The following is a 20,413-nucleotide window of genomic DNA, read 5'->3' on the forward strand; positions in this document are numbered from 1 at the left end:
GAGGGTGAGAGGTTTGGTTACAGTGAGAGGAAGGCTGCAGAGGGCAGATAGACAGTGCCTGGCCTACAGTGCCCTGCTCTGTGCCCCGGGAAGTGGGGGTGGGGGGACACCAGGTGACAGTCCGATGGCAGAGCAGCGGGTCTCCGCGCTTCAGCTCATCAGAACTGCTCCCTGTCTTTGCCCAACTGGGAAGAGTCCTGAGGAGCCTGTAGTGGCATCGCTTTAATTAAATTCCATATTTGGTCTCTGGGGACTTTGTATGAGTGAAACTTGAGAGTTGCTGTATTTGAGGTACCAGATGTACTCGCTGGGGCTTGGAGAGTGACTGGAGTGCCCCAGGGAGTGGAGAATTCTTCCGTGCTCCCTGGGGGTGAGGGGTGGATATTTTATTTATCCTCATTAATCTTTTTCTTTCTTTTTTCCATGTCCTTGCCTTGGAGCAGTTATTACAGTAAGTATTTTCAGGGGGGTTGGAACTGTAGATGATTTATAAGAAAAGGAAAAATAAAAATGGAACTGCCCCGGAGACTCCTGGGTATTCCTCTCTTTCTCTTGGGTGACTTTTGGAGCTTTTGAGGCTTAATCCTTTCCGTCCTAATGAGGAACTTGTTAATTGGCAAAATGGCTTCTTGCTTGAAGCTACATTGGCAGGTGGCTTTGTAGGTGCAGCAGTCAGGACTGTGGCATACTAGCCCCAGGTCTCACGTGTACAGAATGTCGCAAGGCTGTCCCCTGCTTGCCCCAGGTTTGGCCTTCCCAGGGTTGTACAAGAAGCTTCAGTTCAGCTGACCCGATTGTGACTTTCCCATTGGGGCGTTTGTTGACCCCAGTGAGCACTGACCCTTGGCAAAATTGAGAAATCAGCAAGGTTTCTTTTCCAGGCCCAGCCCCTCTGTCAGTGCCCCTTCTCTCCACCCTTCAGCATCCTCATCCAGGTGCCTTGTCCCTGCTGGTAAATGTAAGAAGTTTCTGGGAACCTAATTCCCACTGAGGAGTTAGGGGGTTAACGTTTTCCTCCTTTGAGTAGTTCCAACTTTTTAAAGGCACTAAGGGAGGAGGCTGATAATTAGCATGAAGGGTTAAATTAGCAAAAGGTTGGCTGGGGAGAACGGGCGCGGGTGGGGAACACGTTTGGTTGGCTGGGAAGTCTCCCCGTGCTCTTCCCACGCTGCCAGTCAGCTGTTACGCCCTGTGCATGAGGCAAATAGGAGAGATACATGGATTAAATACATGGATTTTGAAGCCGGACACGACTGAGTTTGAGGCCCAGCTCTGTCGTTATCTCTGTGCCATTGGACAAGTCCCCTCACGCCTTTGAACGTAACTTTCCTTGACTATAAGACGAGGGTGGTATTACTACAGCCATCGCAGGCTGGGGTGAGGATTGAACGAGATAACACTCACCCGGTGTACTGTGGGCTCCTGGTACAGTTAGCTGTTACTATAAGGCAGAGGCTGGGGTCTCTCGACTGCCCGTGAGCAAGTAGGGGGGATGGTTACTCTCCAACTTTGAGCCTGGTGACTATAAGGTATTTTTTTTCCCCTTCCAGAATGAATACATGAAAGAAGACTTTCTGATTAAAATTGAAACCTGGCACAAACCAGATCTTGGCACCCAGGAGAATGTAAGTAGCACTTCCCAGGAGCCCCGAGGACTTCCAGGCCCCAGGACGGGGTGTTGAGGCTCCATCCATGCCAAGCGGTCTGATCCATGGTCCCCTTTTTCCTGGCCAGGCAGGCAGTAGCCTGTGCCCAGATCTGTCCTACCAGGGTGGGATTGCTCTGTCTCTAATCTGAAAAATATGATCTCCAAGACTCTTTATAGGACCTCTCCTAGTGCTGGGATTGATCTAAAATTGTAACTCCTGGCACAGAGGAGGTGAATTTTTAAACCATCAAAATTAGGGAATTCCCTGGCAGTCCAGTGGTTAGGACTTGGTGCTTTCACTGCCAGGGCCGGGGTTCAGTCCCTGGTTGGGGAACTAAGATCCCGTAAGCCGGGCTTCCCTGGTGGCGCAGTGATTAAGAATCCGCCTGCCAATGCAGCGGACACGGGTTCGAGCCCTGGTCCAGGAAGATCCCATATGCCGTGGAGCAGCTAAGCCCCTGCCCCACAACTACTGAGCCTGTGCTCTAGAGCCTGCGAGCCGCAACTACTGAAGCCCGCGTGCCTAGAGCCCGTGCTCCACAACAAGAGAAGCCACTGCAATGAGAAGCCCGTGGACCGTGACAAAGAGTAGCCCCCGCTCGCTGCAACTAGAGGAAGCCCGTGCACAGCAACAAAGACCCAATGCAGCCAAAAATGATAAATAAGTAAAATAAATAAATTTATTAAAAAAAAAAAAAAAGATCCTGTAAGCCATGTGGAGTGGCCAAAAAAAAAAAAGAAAAAACATTACAGCCTCTGTAGAGCACAATTTGCCAGTACTCTTTAAATTTAAAATACAGGGGCTTCCCTGGTGGCGCAGTGGTTAAGAATCCGCCTGCCAGTGCAGGGGACACAGGTTCAAGCCCTGGTCCGGGAAGATCCCACATGCCACGGAGCAGCTAAGCCTGTGCGCCGCAACTACTGAGCCCATGTGCCACAACTACTGAGCCTGCGCTCTAGAGCCCACAAGCCACAACTACTGAGCCTGTGTGCCAAAACTACTGGACCCCGTGCTCTGCAATGGGAAGCCACCACAATGAGAAGCCCGCACTCTGCAACGAAGAGTAGCTGCTCACTGCAGCTAGAGAAAGCCCGCTTGGAGCAACAAAGACCCAATGCAGCCAAAAATAAATAAATAAAATAAATTTATAATAAATAAAATAAAATACACCTATCCTTTATCCCAGCAATTCCACACCTAGGAATTTATACTACAGTTATGTTTTCACATGTATGAAATAGCTTATATACAAGGATATTCATCTCAGCATTCTTTGTGTACCCAAAGGTTACAAACAGCATAAAAGCCCATCAGTAGGACCCTGTTAAATAAATTGTTGTGCAGCCATTAAAAAGAACCAGTAGGGAACAGTCTTCCACATACACTGTTCAGTGGAAAAAGCACGATGTGAAGCAGTGTGTATACATGCTACCATCTGTATTAAAAGAAAAATCTCTACACTTGAATGTTTAGCAGTGGTGGTACTTGGGAGTGGACTTGAAGACAAGAGAAAGAGTTATACGCTTTATCATATCCTTTTGTGCATTTTGTAAATTTATTTATTTTTGGCCGCGTTAGGTCTTCGTTGCTGCGCGTGGGCTTTTCTCTAGTTGCGGAGAGCAGGGGCTACTCTTTGTTGTGGTGCACGGGCTTCTCGTTGCAGTGGCTTCTCCTGTTGCAGAGCACAGGCTCTAGGCTTGCAGGCTTCAGTAGTTGTGGCACACGGGCTTAGTTGCTCCGCAGCTTGTGGGATCTTCCCGGACCAGGGCTCAAACCCGTGTCCCCTGCACTGGCAGACGGATTCTCAGCCACTGTGCCACCAGGGAAGCCCCTTTTGTACATTTTGAATTTGTATCAGAATTTCGTAGCATGATTTTGTATCTGGTACCACCTATTTTGAGTTAGTTAATTTTTTTTTTTTTTTTGCGGTATGCGGGCTTCTCACTGTTGTGGCCTCTCCCGTTGCGGAGCACAGGCTCCGGACGCGCAGGCTCAGCAGCCATGGCTCACGGGCCCAGCCGCTCCGCGGCATGTGGGATCTTCCCGGACCAGGGCACGAACCCGTGTCCCCTGCATCGGCAGGCGGTCTCTCAACCACTGCACCACCAGGGAAGCCCTTGAGTTAGTTAATTTTTAAGAGCATCAAAATAAGCAGTATATGGCTAACCAGGCAACATCCCCATGAGACAAGTGTATAGTCTTTACAAAGGGGGAACATATGGAAACAAAATAGGTGCTAGGGGAGTCCTGAGAGTGTCTTGGGCTGTTGCAGTTGTACTTAGCTTGAAAAATCAAAGCATTAGTTCTCAAATGTATGTCCACTTAAAATCCATCCTCCCACTCCTTTGGATAGTTTTGTATGTACCAGTAGGAATCTCACATCTCTGGCTATGGGAACAGCTGCTGCTAGGTGTCCATTTTGGGTAAAGGGTGCTTTGTAGATGATAAAAACTACACAGTGGTCCTCCTTGTTCCTGCAGGTGCACAAACTGGAGCCTGAGGCTTGGAAACATGTGGAAGCCATATATATAGACATTGCAGATCGAAGCCAAGTACTTAGCAAGGTAGGAACTGTTCAGTGATATGGGTGGCCTTTGAGATGCAGAAATGACTTCTAAGTGTCAGAGAAACCAAGGAGCCATACCCAACTTGGCTCAAAGGGAGGTTCTCCCTTGGGTATTTTATTTTTTAAATGAGTGTTAAGAATTGCCTCGCTTTGACTCGGGGATACCACCAGGAAAATAGTGGCCCAGATGTATGTGTCCTGTTTGGTCTCTGGAAATTGTCACTGGATGACGCAGGTACTGTCGGTAGCCCTGGGGGTGATTTGCCCTGCTGAAGTGACACTTAGCCTGAAACTAGTTCTCTTTCTAACCTTGTGATCATAAATATATATTGCCTGCCTATTTTGTGTTTAGAATACTCTGTTCTGTGGGTTCCAGGTTGGGGGGTTGCCAGTTACATGAAAAGACAAGTCCCCTGCCCTCAAGACGTTGGTGGTCACTTCTCAGAGTAACAGACATGGCAGCAGCCACCTGGAAAGGACAGTCCACTGCTAGACCATAAAGTTGGAGAAATTGGGGACCAGGTCTGTCCTGCTCAGTGCCCAGGAGGTATTGGTTTAGGGAAGTAAAGGACTAGGTTTCCCCCATTCAGTACTCTTCCTATTTGACAGAGGCCTATTGGAATCTGGGCACAGGAACTTGACTCTGCCCATTGGTAGGGAATAAGTGTTTGCTCTCTGTATCCCAGGGGTATGATACTTCTTTCCTGGAGTCACTCTTTGTGCCTAAGATATTTTGTTTTGTGCATTCCCAAATAGATACGAAAGCCATCTTGTGCTTCTTTGCCTAATATCCCCACCCTTACCCTCAAAAGATTAGTGGATTTTTCAAAAAAAATTTTTTATTGAAGTATAATATATATAGCAAAGTGAATAGATCATAAGTCTGCAGCTTGATGAATTTCCTCAAACTGAACATCGCCAGATATTTCTCAAACAGAAATACTAGCCAAAAGTATGGTGCTTTCAGTATTTTGTTGACTGTTTCATGTGAGTGGAGAGAAGCAGAGGCAGGGAAGATTTAATAAATAATCTCCTTAGCTTTGGGAAATGCTTTATGATTGTGTGTGTGTGTGTATGTGTGTGATTTGATACCTTCGTTATTTTTGTTAAGTAGATGCCATAAGGAGTTTGCTTTTCGTTGCCCACATTAGTCAATGCAGAGGAACAGCCCAAGAGTAAACTTCTGTTACTGTTAATTAACACACAGCTGACTGCATTTTAAATTAACACACTGACTGCATTTTAAATCAGTGAGGGGAGACTGACGATAGTACACAAGAGGATTAAGTCTGTACATTGAACATTTCCAATAATGATTTTATTAAAACAAGGCAGTTTAAAAACAAAAATAAAACAAGCCAGAGGGAGATGGGACTAGAAGATTTCAGGAATGACTGCGGCCAGTTGTTCTCAGCTCAGGCTGCTGTTTTAGAATCACCTGGGGAGTTAAAAAAAAAATGCATGCAACCCTCCCCTGCAAATGTTCTTATTCACTGGGTTTTAGGTGGAATGACCCAGAAATCTGTACAGTTGACCCTTGAACAACATGGGTTTGAACTGCGGGGGTCTACTTAAAAGCAGGGTTTTTTTCAGTATTAAATACAGTTCCACACGATCTGTGCTTGGTTGAATCCGAGGATGCAGAGGGACTGCGGGTACGGAGGGCAAACTGTCAGTTGGATTTTTGACTGCGTGGAGGGTCAGCACCCCTAACCCCTGCCTTGCTCAGGGGTCAACTGTATTTTGAAAACACCTTCCTTGGTCATATGAATGTTCACTCCAGGTTGCAAATCCCCACCTTAAACAGTGGAAATACGTGCCTGCTCACACAGTCTGGTAAAAGTGAAAACAGGCCCTGGCAGACAAAATCACAGAGAGCTCTCCTCTGAGGCAAATGTAAACAGTTCTGTATCTTGTTTATAACACCTTCCCAGATTTTCTGTGAGCCAGCAGCGTCAAGAATGGTATGAACTGTACTCTGGTGGAAAATCTGATCTGTTTCTCTCTCTCTCTCTCTCTCTCTCTCTCTCTCTCTCTGTCCTCCTCCCTCCCCTTCCCCCTCTTTATCCCTCCCCGCTCCAACTCCAACTTCTCTCAGGATTACAAGGCAGAGGAAGACCCAGCAAAATTTAAGTCTATCAAAACAGGCCGAGGACCCTTGGGTCCCAATTGGAAGGTGCAGTTCACACCCTCACCACCGGGTGGGGTGGGGGGTGGACTGGGGCCAGTGTGTGTGGGCCTCCCCAGTGGAGGAGGGGAATGGCCCGCCTGGGCTAAGGGAGATCCAGAGGTCTGCCCTCTTAGTTAACTGCTTGCCTGTGTGTGTGTTTCTAATACAGCAAGAACTTGTAAATCAGAAAGACTGCCCGTACATGTGTGCATACAAACTGGTTACTGTCAAGTTCAAGTGGTGGGGCCTGCAGAACAAAGTGGAAAACTTTATACATAAGGTAAGTGACCAGGGTAGGAGGCCTTCCCAGTGTGTGTTGGTGGGGGGTGTTTTGCCCGACAAGAGAAGATCATACAACCCACGTGGCATATATCAAACCACGTGGCTTGATATTTTGGTTTCATTTCCCAGACCCCCACTCCCCCTTGCACTGAACTGTCTTACAGTTTAATACTGTCCATCCAAGGGTACCACATGTGAAAGGTAAGGAAACTGAGGCAAAAGAAGGAAACAGGAAGGGGCTTTGCTGTGATTAAATGACAAATTCAGCATCTTTTTATTTATTTATTTAGTTGCGCTGGGTCTTAGTTGCAGCAGGTGGGCTCCTTAGTTGTGGCTTGCGGGCTCCTTAGTTGCGGCTCGTGGGCTCCTTAGTTGTGGCATGTGAAGTCTTAGTTGTGGCATGCATGTGGGATCTAGTTCCCTGACCAGGGATCGAACCCGAGCCCCCTGCATAGGGAGTGCGGCGTCTTAACCGCTGCACTACCAGGGAAGCCCCTCAGCATCTTTTCTTGATGCCAAAAGGCAAGAAGCACTATGAAACAAATTCTCCAGTGCCCTGAATTACTGAACTAGACAGACCTAAGGAGTTTTTTCCTCTTTTCTTTTTTTTTTTTGCGGTACGCGGGCCTCTCACTGTTGTGGCCTCTCCCGTCGCGGAGCACAGGCTCCGGACGCGCAGGCTCAGCGGCCATGGCTCACAGGCCCAGCCGCTCCGCGGCATGTGGGATCTTCCCAGACCGGGGCATGAACCTGTGTCCCCTGCATCGGCAGGCGGACTCCCAACCACTGCGCCACCAGGGAAGCCCTCTCTTTTCTTTTTTTAACAAGAGAATCTCAAACAAAAGTATAATAACATGTAAAAATGGGAGACCCAGGAAAACTGAGCAACTCGCCCAAATGACACCTAAGGAGTTTCTATAGCCTTATCTCTGATGTGTGAGTCTGGTGAAACTGGGCAACATTCATAGCTGTTGGCCAGTTTTAACCTGGCTTTAGGCTCAAGAGACAAGGAGGAAACTTGGCACAGTTGTTTTGGGACCTTGACTTGTGGACTGCCTGTCTTGGTAGCATTTTGGGCACAGAGCCTCGCGGTGAGGTAGGCACCAACTCTTTCCTGGGGGCTTCCCCTACTTGAGGCCATACCCTTCAGACACATGGAGGCAAAGGTCACTGACCTGAGGGACTGGAGGGCTGATCCAGATCAGCCAGCCAGGTATCACTCCCCCTGCCCCCGTAAAGTGTGGGTACTGGCACAGAGGTCGTGGGGCGGAGGGCTGCAGCAGTGGCCTGCACCTTCCGGTTCTAACTTGGGTCCCTCCTTTTTATAGCAAGAGAAGCGTCTGTTTACAAACTTCCACAGGCAGCTGTTCTGTTGGCTTGATAAGTGGGTTGACCTGACTATGGATGACATTCGAAGGATGGAAGAAGAGACGAAGAGACAGCTGGATGAGGTACGTGGGAGGCCAGACGAGACTCTGGGTCTGTCACCTAGATAACCATGAACATTATGGAGACTGTCGTGCCAGGGCAGTTCACTGAGGGCACCGTCCTGTGGTTCTAGGAACATGTCAGCGTCCACTGTGGGTAAGGTCTAATGCCAGGCGATATGGGAACTACAAGGAAGAAAGCAGCCTGTGCTCTTGAACTTGCAGTCTAGTCGAGGTCTTGGCATATCCAGAGAGACAATATGGCGGGCTGTGCTGAATGCCAAGTGAGTAATACAGTTGCTGCAGTGGTTCTTCAGAGCCGGTGGCGGGGGGGATGGTGCTGGGCTGCAGAGATGGAGGCGGCCTCGGAAGGAGGCAGGCTGGGCTGGTCCACGAATGCCACGCATGTCACCCACAGAGGACGCCAGCGGCACACAGGACTAGCCCCTCTATAAGGGTGTTGGGAGCTATTTTTAGAGTTTGGAGACTGCGCCTTTTTTCTTTCTTGCCCGTGGCATGGATCCCAGAAGGAGAGCTATCTGCTGTTCCATGGAAGCCTGAAGAGCTAACACTCCTCTTGCCTCATTTGAGGAATTTGGGGCTGCTTCCCTGCAAGGCTCACTCTGAGGAGATGGTCAGTAAATAACATTCAGGCAGCCACTGTGTGTGAGACACTATTCTGAGGGCTTTTCCACGTCTTGTCCCATCTCCTGTGACCCTCACAACCCCTGTGAGGATGCGCCACTGTTACCCCCGCTCTCAGATGAGGATGTAGAGGTTCTGAGAGTTCAAGGCCATACCCAGGGTCACACAGCCTGCAGGTGATACAGTCAGGGGAAGGGCCGTAGCACTCAATCACTCCGTCTCTTCTTCTCCCTCTGAATGCCATTTGGGGCTCCCTCCTGCCTCTCGGGGCTAAAAATAAGGCAGGAAGCTCTGTTTCATAGGAACTGCCATCCATTGCTCCCTCCTTGCCCTGGGAGGGTTGGCATGGAGCCTGGATGTCTGGCAGGCATAGCTTTGCACAGCCTTGTCTGGCACTCCAGCAGGGCCTCAGGTGAGACGCAGGCCCGGGTCCACGGTGCCCCACACTGCACAGGTGCTCCTGCTGCACTGTGCTGGTCTCGGTGGAGAATGGGCCTGCGAGCTCTTCCTTCCTTGATTTTACCCTCCAGGATGACACTTCCTGGGCTGACTCACTGGTTACAGTGGTTTGCTGAGTTAGTTCCTGTTATAGGCAGACATTTTAGTTATTCATTCAGGTACATTTGGCAGGGAAGTGGCAGGATTTTGGACACAACTCCTGATTCTTCTGCTAAGGATCTTCAGGAAGTGGTAGATTTTAATGTCCAGGTCCCTGGCGATTCTAAAAAATGTAAGAGGGAGGCCTGAGTCCTGTGGTCACCCGATTCTTCAGAAAAAGAAAAGAAACAGGTTACCAAATGGAAGAACACAGAGCTTTCGGGGTTTAGCCTGTAGCTTCAGCTGCCCACTGCCTGACAGGCCAGCCAGAAGTACACTGGAAGTGTTTGCTGACAGCCTTTCACTCTTTGGGTCGAATTCGCATTCTTGGTGCTGGGAGAACTCTCCTGAGTATTTACTGGATCTGCCTCCCTCAGATCCAAAGTTTGAGAGCACTTGTCCTCGGGGAGTTCTTTTTTTAATCCCCACCCCTTGTCTTTGCCTGTTTCTCCATTCTGTGGATAACTGTGCCAAAAACTTAGATGATCTCTGTCCTCCAAGATAATTGCAAAATGCAGAAAACCCTCTTTGGAATTGGAATTTTTTAAATAGTTGGCAGTGGAAGAGAAAGCAAAGCCACTGGGGGACATGTTCTGACCCCTTTAGCAACTGTATGGGACCTCTGTGTGCTGACTGTACCGCTGGCTCACTTCTCTTTCTTCTTTATTTTTCCTCTTTCTAAAAATATTTTTATCAAAGTTTTATTTTCAGAGTTTTACTTTTTTCATTTTTAATTAAAAAACACTTTATTGAAGTCTGATTGACATACAAAGAGCTGCACCCATTTAATGTGTACATCCTGATGAGCTTGCAGATAAATAGACATCCGTGAGACCAACACCACAGTCAGTGCCAAAAGCATATCCATCACCTCCACAAGTACCCTAGGCGTATGAGGAAGATGCCGTCCTCCTCCGCCCTGTCCCTGTGGTCCTGCCCCCAGAAGTAGCCCCTTGCAGTTCTCACAGTTGTTTCTTTTGTTAGTTACCTCCGAGTTTCTAAATAATAGGTTTATCCTCTTAATTCACAGTTTTTCAACTTTAGCTGTTAATTGCTCACTTCTTCCTGTGGAAGGTTTAGGTCTTTTACTCCACCCACCACTCACACGCTCCTCCTCTCCATCCTTCAGTGTCACAATTTGGGGTTAACTGGTCATTCAGCATTTATCATTATTACACCTTTGTCATTCTTTTTCCCAACTGAACCCTTTCATCTACTCTGATCTTCATTCCTTCCTTGGATAATTTTCTTGTTTTGTTGGGAAGTTCGTAACCGCGTTCCTTCTTTTTGTTAGCTTAGTTCTCTGTATCATTAAGTTTTTGAGTCTCAACAGGGTGGTTGGTTGGGTTGTTGGTAGTTGACTTTGGTTCATTCTCGTTCATTTTGCTCCCACTCGGTGGGCACTTGGAGCTAAAGATCTCTTTAGTTCTGGGAAATGTTTTTGTGTTACCTGTTTCATCATTTTCTCCCCTCTGTTCTCTTTCTGGATTTTTTTTAGTTAGAAGTTGGACCTCATGAATTGACCTTCTCATTTCCTTGTTGTGTCTCCTTTTTCGTCTCCTTCCTAGGGGAGGTTTTCCGAGGTTAACTTTTCTCTCCTCTGTTGAACTTAAGACGTTTTAAAGCATTTCTTGTGCTGTGTTCTTTTTTTAAGTATTTTTTCTTTTTTTCTGCTTGCATCATTTTCCTTTTCTGAAGCTCTGGGTTTTGGTTCTTGTTTGGCTTTGAGATATCTCTGCCACCTGAACATTCTTTGTTTTCTCTGAGCTCCTTTTTCCTATGGGACTCTGTGTTTTCTGTTAGGGGCTTCCCTCAAATGACCGGGGGTTGGGGGTCCTTGGCTGTCCGTTCAAAGTGAAGAGTGAAGGTCCAAAAAGTGGTTGGAAGCTGTCTGAGTCAGTGGCTGGGCTTATTGAAGGGTAATCAGGTGGTTCCATTGGGGTCCCCCACTTCAGGATCCTGAGTCTATTTTTCTTGGGCTGCTCATTTTGCTTTGAGAGGACTCCCCAGTCTTTTGCTCATGGGGATGGTCAGGGCCAGCATTCGGGGAGCTGAGCTGGAGAAAGGTCCTGCTGGGCTCACTATGCCATGGGGTGGCTCTAACTTAATCCCATTGTATTCTGCATCGTGCCCACTTCACCCCTAGCTGAGCCTGGGGTCCTGAGTTCAAGACCTCAGTGCCTCCAGAGAGTGAATCCCTGGGCTTTGCAGGAAGGGGGCGTTACTTGACTGTGGAAACTGGGGGAGGGAACACCAGGGCACGGCAGACCCAAATGGTTCTTTATTCCCACTTTCAGTAAAGGCACCTGTTCTCACCCCTGGCTGCACTCCCACTTTTAGAGGCACCTGATGCTGCCAGTTCCCAGGCCTCTGGGTGACCTGCAGCACCAGTGGGTCCCCTCCTCACCGGCAGCCCCTGCTGCTCTGCAGATCAGTCATTGCTCATCCATCCTTTTTCATCTTCCAGAATGCCATTTCCATCTCTTATCTGTAGTTGTCTCCTCTGTTCTTGTTGTCTTTATAGTTTTCTATCTTTTTTATTCCTTTACTGTCATTGTGGTAGGGTCTTGGGGAGGAATAGCAACAAATGTATGTATTCAATCTGCCATGATTAACTGCAAGTTTGTGATAGAAGATATGACTGTTAGGGAGTTCCCTGGTGGCCTAGTGGTTAGGATTCCAGGCTTTCACCGCCGTGGCCTGGGTTCAGTCCCTGGTCGGGGAACTGAGATCCTGCAAGCTGTGTGGCACGGCCAAAAAAAAAAAAAAAAATCAGAGAAATTATGACTGTTATTCTTTAAACCAATGCATAGTAGTCTGGAGTGGGTGGGTTGTTTTGTGAGTTATGAGAGGTCACTATAAGGCCACAGTCACCACTGCCATAACTCTTGTCCCTCTGTGGGGGTGGACCCACCATTCTTGGATTGAGGCTCAAGGATTTGAGAAATGAGATCAAGAGATTAGTCCTGGGACTTCTCTAGTGGCGCAGTGGTTAAGAATCTGGCTGCCAATGCAGGGGACACGGGTTCGAGCCCTGGTCTGGGAAGATCCCACATGCCGCGGAGCAGCTAAGCCCGTGCGCCACAGCTACTGAGCCCACGTGCCACAACTTCCGAAGCCCGCGCACCCAGAGCCTGTGCTCCACAACAAGAGAAGCCACTACAATGAGAAGCCGGCGCACTGCAACGAAGAGTAGCCCTGGCTCACCGCAACTAGAGAAAGCCTACATGCAGCAACGAAGATCCAATGCAGCCAAAAATTAATTAATTAATTTTAAAAAAAGAGAGATTAGTCCCTTTACCTAAAAACAAAAATGTCAGGAAATGTGTGCCTGTAGGGGACCAGTGGCTCTCCCTCCTTCCCTCGCTCCTGATCTTAAGAAACTCAATCTTAGAAGTGGAGGAGGGTACCTTAAAGGTCATTTAGTCCAATTATATGGCCAGTGCTTGAGTCCTCTCTGCAGCCTTCCCACCAGCTTGTGCTTGAACACCTCCTGTAATGGGGAACTCACTGTCTTATGAACATGGTGGTAATAAACATATCTATATTATTTTTTTAAATTGAAGTACAGTTGATTTACAATAACATATCTATTATTAAGAGAAGCTAACATTGAGGTCTTACCATGTGCCTGTCATGTGTGGTAAACATTTGACATGTATGGCCATGAAATGCTCATGGCTACCTGTGCCATAGGTATTACTTTCAGAGGAGTTAAGGATACCTTCTAGTTCAGAGAATAGGTACCTCCTGGGCCTTGGTCATTAACTCTAGATAATGAGACTGGGAGAAGAGGACTCATTTTAAAAATTTTAAGAAAACTTGTTTCCCTACTTACTGGACTCTCTAGAACATTTGCTGAGAAACAACAAAGAACACACAGTTAAGATCCTGCTGCATTTTCTTCCCCAGCCTTCCCTTGTGGGTTTTCCTCTCTAAATCTGTTGGCTTCTCTGATCCCTCCATAGCCCATTCCTTCTGGACTTTGTACTTTGGGATGGAGCTCAGAGGCTACATGGCGCTCTTGCTCTGCTGGCCCACCCTGGGAGCTGTCTCTGAGCCTCCATGTAGCCGGCCTTCCTGTCTGTTTGCTTGTGTGTGAATGTGCCTGTCCCTTTCTCATCACCTGAACTTTGATGAGGAGGGCCTTTGCTCCATCCTATGGCTTTTTGACTGATGGATCACCATCAGTTTTAGATTTTAAGTCTTAAACTCTGGACCGGTTACACAGCGATTGTATAAGTGTCCCTGTGCAGTGGAGTGCCTGGCAGGACACTACATCCTAGTTTCCCGTTTGGGTTTGTGGTAGACAGAAGGTCTGAGGATAAAGAGAAATCACTCAGTGCCTAGCTCACCTGCTGGGCTGTGGGAGATTGGAATCTGAGATTCCCATAGCGCCTGCAGAGGGCAAAGCTAGGTCTTTTGAGGCCAAGGGATCCCTGTCTGTGGAGTCTTAATTCCTTCCGCCCTGCCCAGAAGTGATTGACCCCAGGGCAGGCCACCTGCAGCATTGACCAGCATCTTGAAATATAGGAGCAGCTTTCCTTTCTTTTAAAATAGTTTCATTTTTCAATATTAAGGTAATATATAAGCATCAAACATTTTTTGGAAAAGAGTAAAAAGTAGAAAGAAAAAAAACACTTGTACTCTATTTAAAGATAAGTACTCTATTTAAAGATAACCATTTTAAGAATTCGTACACACTTTTACTTAGCTATGACGGTATTCCATGTGCCTGGGTGGTTCTCTCACTTTTTTCTCTGAACATTGTAACAAAGCATTTCCTGCTAAAAAAAAGTTTCTTCACATACATGTTTCTAACAACAGTGTACATATTGCTGTGTACTCTGTCATCACCCTGTGTTGGATTTTCCTTCATGTTGTTGTAGGTTCTCACTGTTTTTAAATAATGCTGTGATGAAAATTTTTTATGCACTCAGTTTTTTGGGTAATTAGGATTATTTACTTAGAATAAATTCCTACAAGTGGAATTAGAGAATTTAAGACTCTTGTTACCTATTGCCAAATTTCTTCCCCCAAAGGCTGAATCTGTTTATAGAGTGACTTTCTAGAGAGGTTCTTTTTTTTTGTAAGATTTTTTTTGATGTGGACCTTTTTTTTTTTTTTTTTTTGCATTACGCAGGCCTCTCACTGTTGTGGCCGGACGCGCAGGCTCAGCAGCCATGGCTCACGGGCCTAGCCGCTCCGCGGCATGTGGGATCTTCCCAGACCGGGGCACGAACCCGTGTCCCCTGCATCGGCAGGCGGACTCTCAACCACTGCGCCACCAGGGAAGCCCGATGTGGACCATTTTTAAAGTCTTTATTGAATTTGTTACAATATTGTGTCTGTTTTATGTTTTGGTTTTTTGGCCATGAGGCATGTGGTGGGATCTTAGCTCCCAGACCAGGGATCGAACCCGCACCCCCTCCATTGGAAGGCGAAGTCTTAACCATTGGACTGCCAGGGAAATCCCTAGAGAGGTTCTAAAAACAATTCCACATTTGCCTCATATCTGTGCACTTTCAGAACTAACTGGTTTGTGGTTACTTTTCAGTGTCTTAAACTGATTGTTTTTTGTTGTTTTTTTTACTAGCTTTACTTTTTTATTGAACTTTTTATTTTGAGATGATTATAAGATTCACATGCAGGTATAAGAAATAATACAGAGAGGAGATCCCTTTCTCCCAGTGACATCATGCAAAACAGTAGTATAATATCACACCCAGGAAATTGACATTGATACTTACACAAGTTTCTTTAAGTAAAGGAGTATTTCATACTTACAGTAAAAACAGTTTTCAAAAGATAGAGAAAAATGTTAAAAAATAGAAGTCCAAATAAATAAAGAAAACCAGTAGATAAAAAAAGTCCCTTTCTTCCAACCTTTGGCCTCATTCCCTAGAGGAAACCACTGCTAAAAACAAACAAACCAGGACTAGAGCTTCTATTTTCATGTTCCTCGACTATATGTATATATATATATAGCCTGCAGTGGTTTGATCCAAGGAACACTACAAACATCAGATAAAATCTCTTGTGTCATTTAGGCCCCAGGAAACAGGAAATAAGCATTCTTGGAGCATTTCATTATAAGAATGAAATAATGCATTTTTATTTCAGTGGCACCCTCTATGGGGGGGACCTTGTCTCTGAGAGTAAAGGAAGCTATCGTGTTTCCTGATAGGAAGTTGCATCTTATTTCAAGCAGTAGGAAAAGAGGACCTGGCTTCGCGTTAGTAAATTAAAGCCAGGTGGTGGACTCTCAGGGTATACAAGGATCTGCTTGAGGCCCAAGGAGCTTTGGTCCCATGATACTAAATCTTAGCCTCCCTGATAATTGAAAATTTACATGAATGGTCATTAGTGAGCAGACATTTAAAGAGTGCTTTTCTGTCTTTTAAAAAATTTTATTTTGAAAGAGTTTCAAACTTACTAAAACTGACAAGAAGAATACTGAGAACTCCTGTATACTCTTGAACCCAGAGAACCCATTCCTTTAAAGGAAAGGGTATGACCCGGGATCACACACTGCACCCTTCTAGTCTCATTCTGGTGCAGCTCCTCAGTTTTCTGGGACTTCTATGACCTTGACATTTGTGGAAGTTACAGGCTAGTCACTTTGTAGAATGTCTTTCAATTTGGGTTTGTCCAATGATTCTGCGTGATTAGATCCAGTTTCTGTATTTTAGGCCGAAACGTCACAGACTTCGGTGTGCTTTTCATTGTATTCTGTCTTTCTGTCCAGTTCTGGTGAAGTTACCTTTGTTCACCTGAAGCACAGCAAGGTGTTCCAGGCTCGTCTTGCTCTTTCTATGACCAGCCCTAGAATCAGCTGTATCACCAAGGAGCCCTGGTTCCTTTACTGGAGGATGGTGTTTGGGTGCTGAACGTGCTCACTACTGTTGGGGTGTTGCTGCTCCCAGACTTTCTCATAGGATGGAGCTGGGGGACTTTAACATCTGTAGTTATTTCTATATCTAGCTGACACATTATGATCACACAGATACCTTCCCATTCCAACCTAACACCACAAGGTTAACTTCTTATCTTTTAAAAAATATGACAGTGCCCTTATCCTTAACAGATTTGTCATGTTGAAAAAATCTTGAATTTGTTGAACCCTTATAAAGTAGTATATTAACAGATATTAATATGGATAACTGAAGTTATAGGAGCACTATTAAAGATATCATTCAGGAAAGTGAGTTTTGAGCAAAATCTACAGGGAGAGGCATTCCAGGGGAAGCTAGGAATAAGCACATACTGGCTTGGTGTCAGAAAACAGACTTTCCTGTTTGGAGCAGAGGATCTTGGCTGGGGACGATGAAAAGTGAGGCTTGTGAGACTGACTGATTTTATGACTCATTTAGGGTCCATCTCCTGTAGATTCTGATTCATCAGGTCTGGAGCCCAAGAACCTACAAGTGCCCCAGACAATAATCTTGATCAAGTCTGAGGAAACTCTAGCCTAAAAGGCTAAGCTAAGACCTTAGGTGTAATGACAGTAATTGCTGTCAGTAAGGAGTGACTATGGGAACCTTTGGGGAGGACCAGGAGAATGTTTTTCTCATGTCCAGGTTCCACATGGACTTACTGATCATAATAGCTGGTGGGGCAAGGGGGTGCAAACAATAGACACGGGCTTGAAACGTAGCAGAGAGTGTATTTGAAGATGTTTCCCAGTGGAGAACTACTACTACTGAGATAGGATCTCTGCACAGTGGCAGTATTAAAGTCAAGTGAATAAAACAAAAACTGAGGAGGCTGTAGCTTAAAAGTGCAGGTTCTTGAGAGCTGTGTACACACACATCCCCTTCACTACGCTGTTTGGAATAAAGACATTAACAACACAGATAACATGTACAGAGTGCCAAGCACTCTGCTGTGCTAAGTACTCCACGTGAATATCTTAATCTTCACCACAACCCCATGACATGTGTACTATTATCTCTATTTTATTATTACAGTAATTGAGGCTTAGCAGTGAAGTCATTTGTTCAAGGTCGCACAATTTAGTGATGGAGCCAGAATATGATCCAGGCAGTTTTATTCCAGTGCTTATGCTCTATGTGCTCAAAAGCTGTTGAATGAGTAAAGAATGAAAGTTGAGCAGAAAACTCACAGATAATGAAGACATATCTAATGGGAAGTTAAAATATACATGTTAACAGAATTTTCAAGTTGGAAAGGATTTGAGAGAGATGGCCACCACAGTATCCCCAACAAGAAGTTGTGTCCTCTGCTGCTTGGAAGGTGCCAGGGCAGGGACCACTCAGTGCTTCCAGAGAAGGTCCCACCCTGTTTTCCGGCAGCCTCGCACTTCTGCCAAGCTGAGATCCACTCCCTGCATTCTCGATCCCTGCGTTCTGATGCCGAACTCTGGTGCCAAACTCTGCCCACCTGGCTGACTAGGCAAAGCCTCTAGGCAGAGCTCAGGAGAGGGAATTGCTGTTCCCTCCACCTGGAATGCTCCCTGCCCCCCACCCCCCAGGGGGCCCACGGGATTTCCCCCCTCACTTCCTTCTGGTCTTTACTCAAATGTCACTTATCAGAGAGGCCCTCCACAGCCTGCTCATAAAATAGCACTTTCCCACAGTCTCTCCGTCCCAGCAGCCCGCAGCCCCACCCGGCATAGTTTGTTCGTTCTCCCCCCACCTTGTCCCAGAGTGTAAGCTCCTTGAGGAGAGACTTGGTCTGTTTTGGTTCACAGCTGAATTCAGGCTGGTTCAGGCCTGGAGCAGTTCCTTGCACAAAAAAAGATGCTTCATAAATATTTGTTGAATGAATGAAAGAGAGAGGAGCTTAAGAACTAAAGCCCAACAGTGGGATGCAGGGGAGAGAAATGGAAATCATGGATGGTGGGACCAATGACAGAGCTATAAATAGTATGACTTTGGCTGTATGTACACAGAATTCTGTTCTTCTGATGTGCTTTGTGCACAAAACAAATGCTCTACCCTATCCACTGGCAGGATTGAGAAGAAGGAGGCATGTATTTGTTGTAGAGTTCCATCAACAGCAAAAACCTTCAATTTTTCCTGTTTTTTCTGTTCCAGATGAGACAGAAGGACCCAGTGAAAGGAATGACAGCGGATGACTAAAGCCACTCCTCCCCCTTCTGCACTGTACGTACTGCATTTCTCACTGAGCATGACATAGACGCCAGAATTGGTTTGGGTCCTCAAGGTTCAGCAGCTCACTCTGGAGGCAGAAACCCTGCTTCTTTCCTCGTCCTGCCCTCTAGTATTAATGATGATCGCGATGCTTAATAGCTCTCAGGCTTCGGAAAGAGGAAGAGGTTATGACTGTTAAGATATTTCAGGGATCTGTGTGATTGTACAAAGAACCACTCAGAGACAAGGACAGGGTGGTGGGAAGTGCGGCTGGGGTGGGGGCAGTGGATGAGAATTAAAGCTTATCTGCACCTAATTACTCTTCCTCTCGTAACTTGAGCCATTTCAAGTTGAAGCTGGCATTCTGGGTGCTCCCTGTACCCCCCTGTGCCAGAGCTGTCCCCTACCTCTCCCTTGGAAAATTTGCCGTCCAGACAGCTTTTCCTAGTGGTCCTTGTTGGGTCTGGTGCTTCATTTCCTTTCTCTCTATACCCTCTGATCCCAGACAAAGTAGTTCAGAGGCAGCATCTTTCAGATACTTGGAGAGTGTTTCTGCCCAGGTCATAGGACCAGGATGGGATGTCTCTTGTTTCATGTGGTCACTCCTTCCCAAGACCCTACACTGTATTAGCACCCAGTGTCCTGCACACCTCCACACTTGCTGTTATTCCAGCAGCTCAGAGGGGATTAGGCATGGAATGAGAAGCCTGGTCTTGCTCCCATCAGGCTCTGAGGGAAAATTATGTTATCAAATAAAGCCTGGTTGTCCTCGAGCACTACGGTGCTAAGGAGGCCTGGGCTTTCACCAGCAGTGAAGCAAACCACTGCTCGCTCTCCCTGCCCTGTGTGCTTGAGTAGAACTTCTGGGAGATAAAACGGTAGGATGAAGTGGATTGAGGAGATGCCAGCTTCTCATCACTGCTTGGACCTTAGTTTCCTCTCCCCCCCCACAGCCCCCCACTACACCGCCTGGCATCCTTCCTCCTTTTGCAATTCCCCCATGAATGATTTACAGTGCGTTTCTGTTTTCCTTTGTTGCTTCCTTAATAATTGTATTTCTCTTCTAGTTTTGCAAGACAGTGGTCAACAGGAAGGCCCAGCAGCTCCACCCTCCTGAGTGACAGGCCATCTTCGGACGCAGCCTTTCTGTGCCCATTCTTCAGGCAACTTTGATCCCTTACTGTAGTTAATTCTAGATGCCCTTTAACATTGTGAACAAATAGACTGTCTGGTATTACGAAGCCCGTGTGTGCGGGAGCCTGCCCCTCTGAGATATGTGGCGTGTAGGTGGCTGTATTTACAGCTCCTCCCTCTCCAACCATTGTGTTCTTGACCCATTTCTGTGTGCCCCCGCCCCCTTTATTTCCAAGTGACATTTTTAGTCTTTCAAAATAGCTGCCTTTTGTGATGTGGTGATTTTAAATGATTTACTTTGTTAGTTTTCAACCTTGGGATAAACTTGAGGTATTTTGCTTCCTGGGCAGATCTTTGCAATTTTGAGTGCTCACCTGGGGAGAAGGGATGAGTTAGAAATACATATTTTTTTCCCTTCCAGTTCCACAGAACAGCAATGTGGCTTCATAACTCTGACCTCTGCTCCCAGTAACCCACTGTTAGAGTGCTCTGGGCACCATGGAAGTACCCAAGGCCCAGCCAGCCTGTTTTGAAAATTAAACAAATACAAATAACCCCTGCCCCAGGCATTGCACCTCTGGTCACTAGTCTTAGAAATACCTATGGTTTCTTGGCCCTCCTGTTGCCCACTGTGTATCTCCGCAGAGCCCGTAATGTGCCCGGGTCAACTCTACCTGGAGGGAACTGTCCCGTGTGGCCCTTAGAATTGAGTCTGCCCCATACCTACCTACTAGTCTGCCCCCCGAGGAGCTCTGTACGTCCACGCTCCTCTTCCCTTTTGGGCTGGTGCTGCCACTCAGCAATAATCCCCTTTTCTCTGTGCTTTC

General features: G+C 46.7%; 1 protein-coding gene across 1 annotated transcript in view; it reads left to right on the forward strand.

Annotated features, from left to right (window-relative positions):
* The window catches only part of PITPNA (phosphatidylinositol transfer protein alpha), a 38,853-nt gene extending 18,918 nt beyond the window's left edge, over nt 1–19,935 (forward strand). The window contains exons 5-12 of the mRNA XM_029211955.1: nt 444–451; nt 1,551–1,625; nt 4,130–4,213; nt 6,314–6,391; nt 6,555–6,665; nt 7,996–8,118; nt 18,396–18,464; nt 19,520–19,935. Of these exons, the coding sequence (XP_029067788.1) occupies nt 444–451; nt 1,551–1,625; nt 4,130–4,213; nt 6,314–6,391; nt 6,555–6,665; nt 7,996–8,118; nt 18,396–18,440 (524 nt within the window). The 3' untranslated portion in view covers nt 18,441–18,464; nt 19,520–19,935. The remainder of the gene's footprint in view (nt 1–443; nt 452–1,550; nt 1,626–4,129; nt 4,214–6,313; nt 6,392–6,554; nt 6,666–7,995; nt 8,119–18,395; nt 18,465–19,519) is intronic.
* Nucleotides 19,936–20,413: the final 478 nt, after the last annotated feature.

This window comes from Monodon monoceros, unplaced genomic scaffold, assembly GCF_005190385.1.
Source record: "Monodon monoceros isolate NGI ecotype Baffin Bay Population unplaced genomic scaffold, NGI_Narwhal_1 Super_Scaffold_9, whole genome shotgun sequence".
Classification (NCBI taxonomy): domain Eukaryota; kingdom Metazoa; phylum Chordata; class Mammalia; order Artiodactyla; family Monodontidae; genus Monodon; species Monodon monoceros.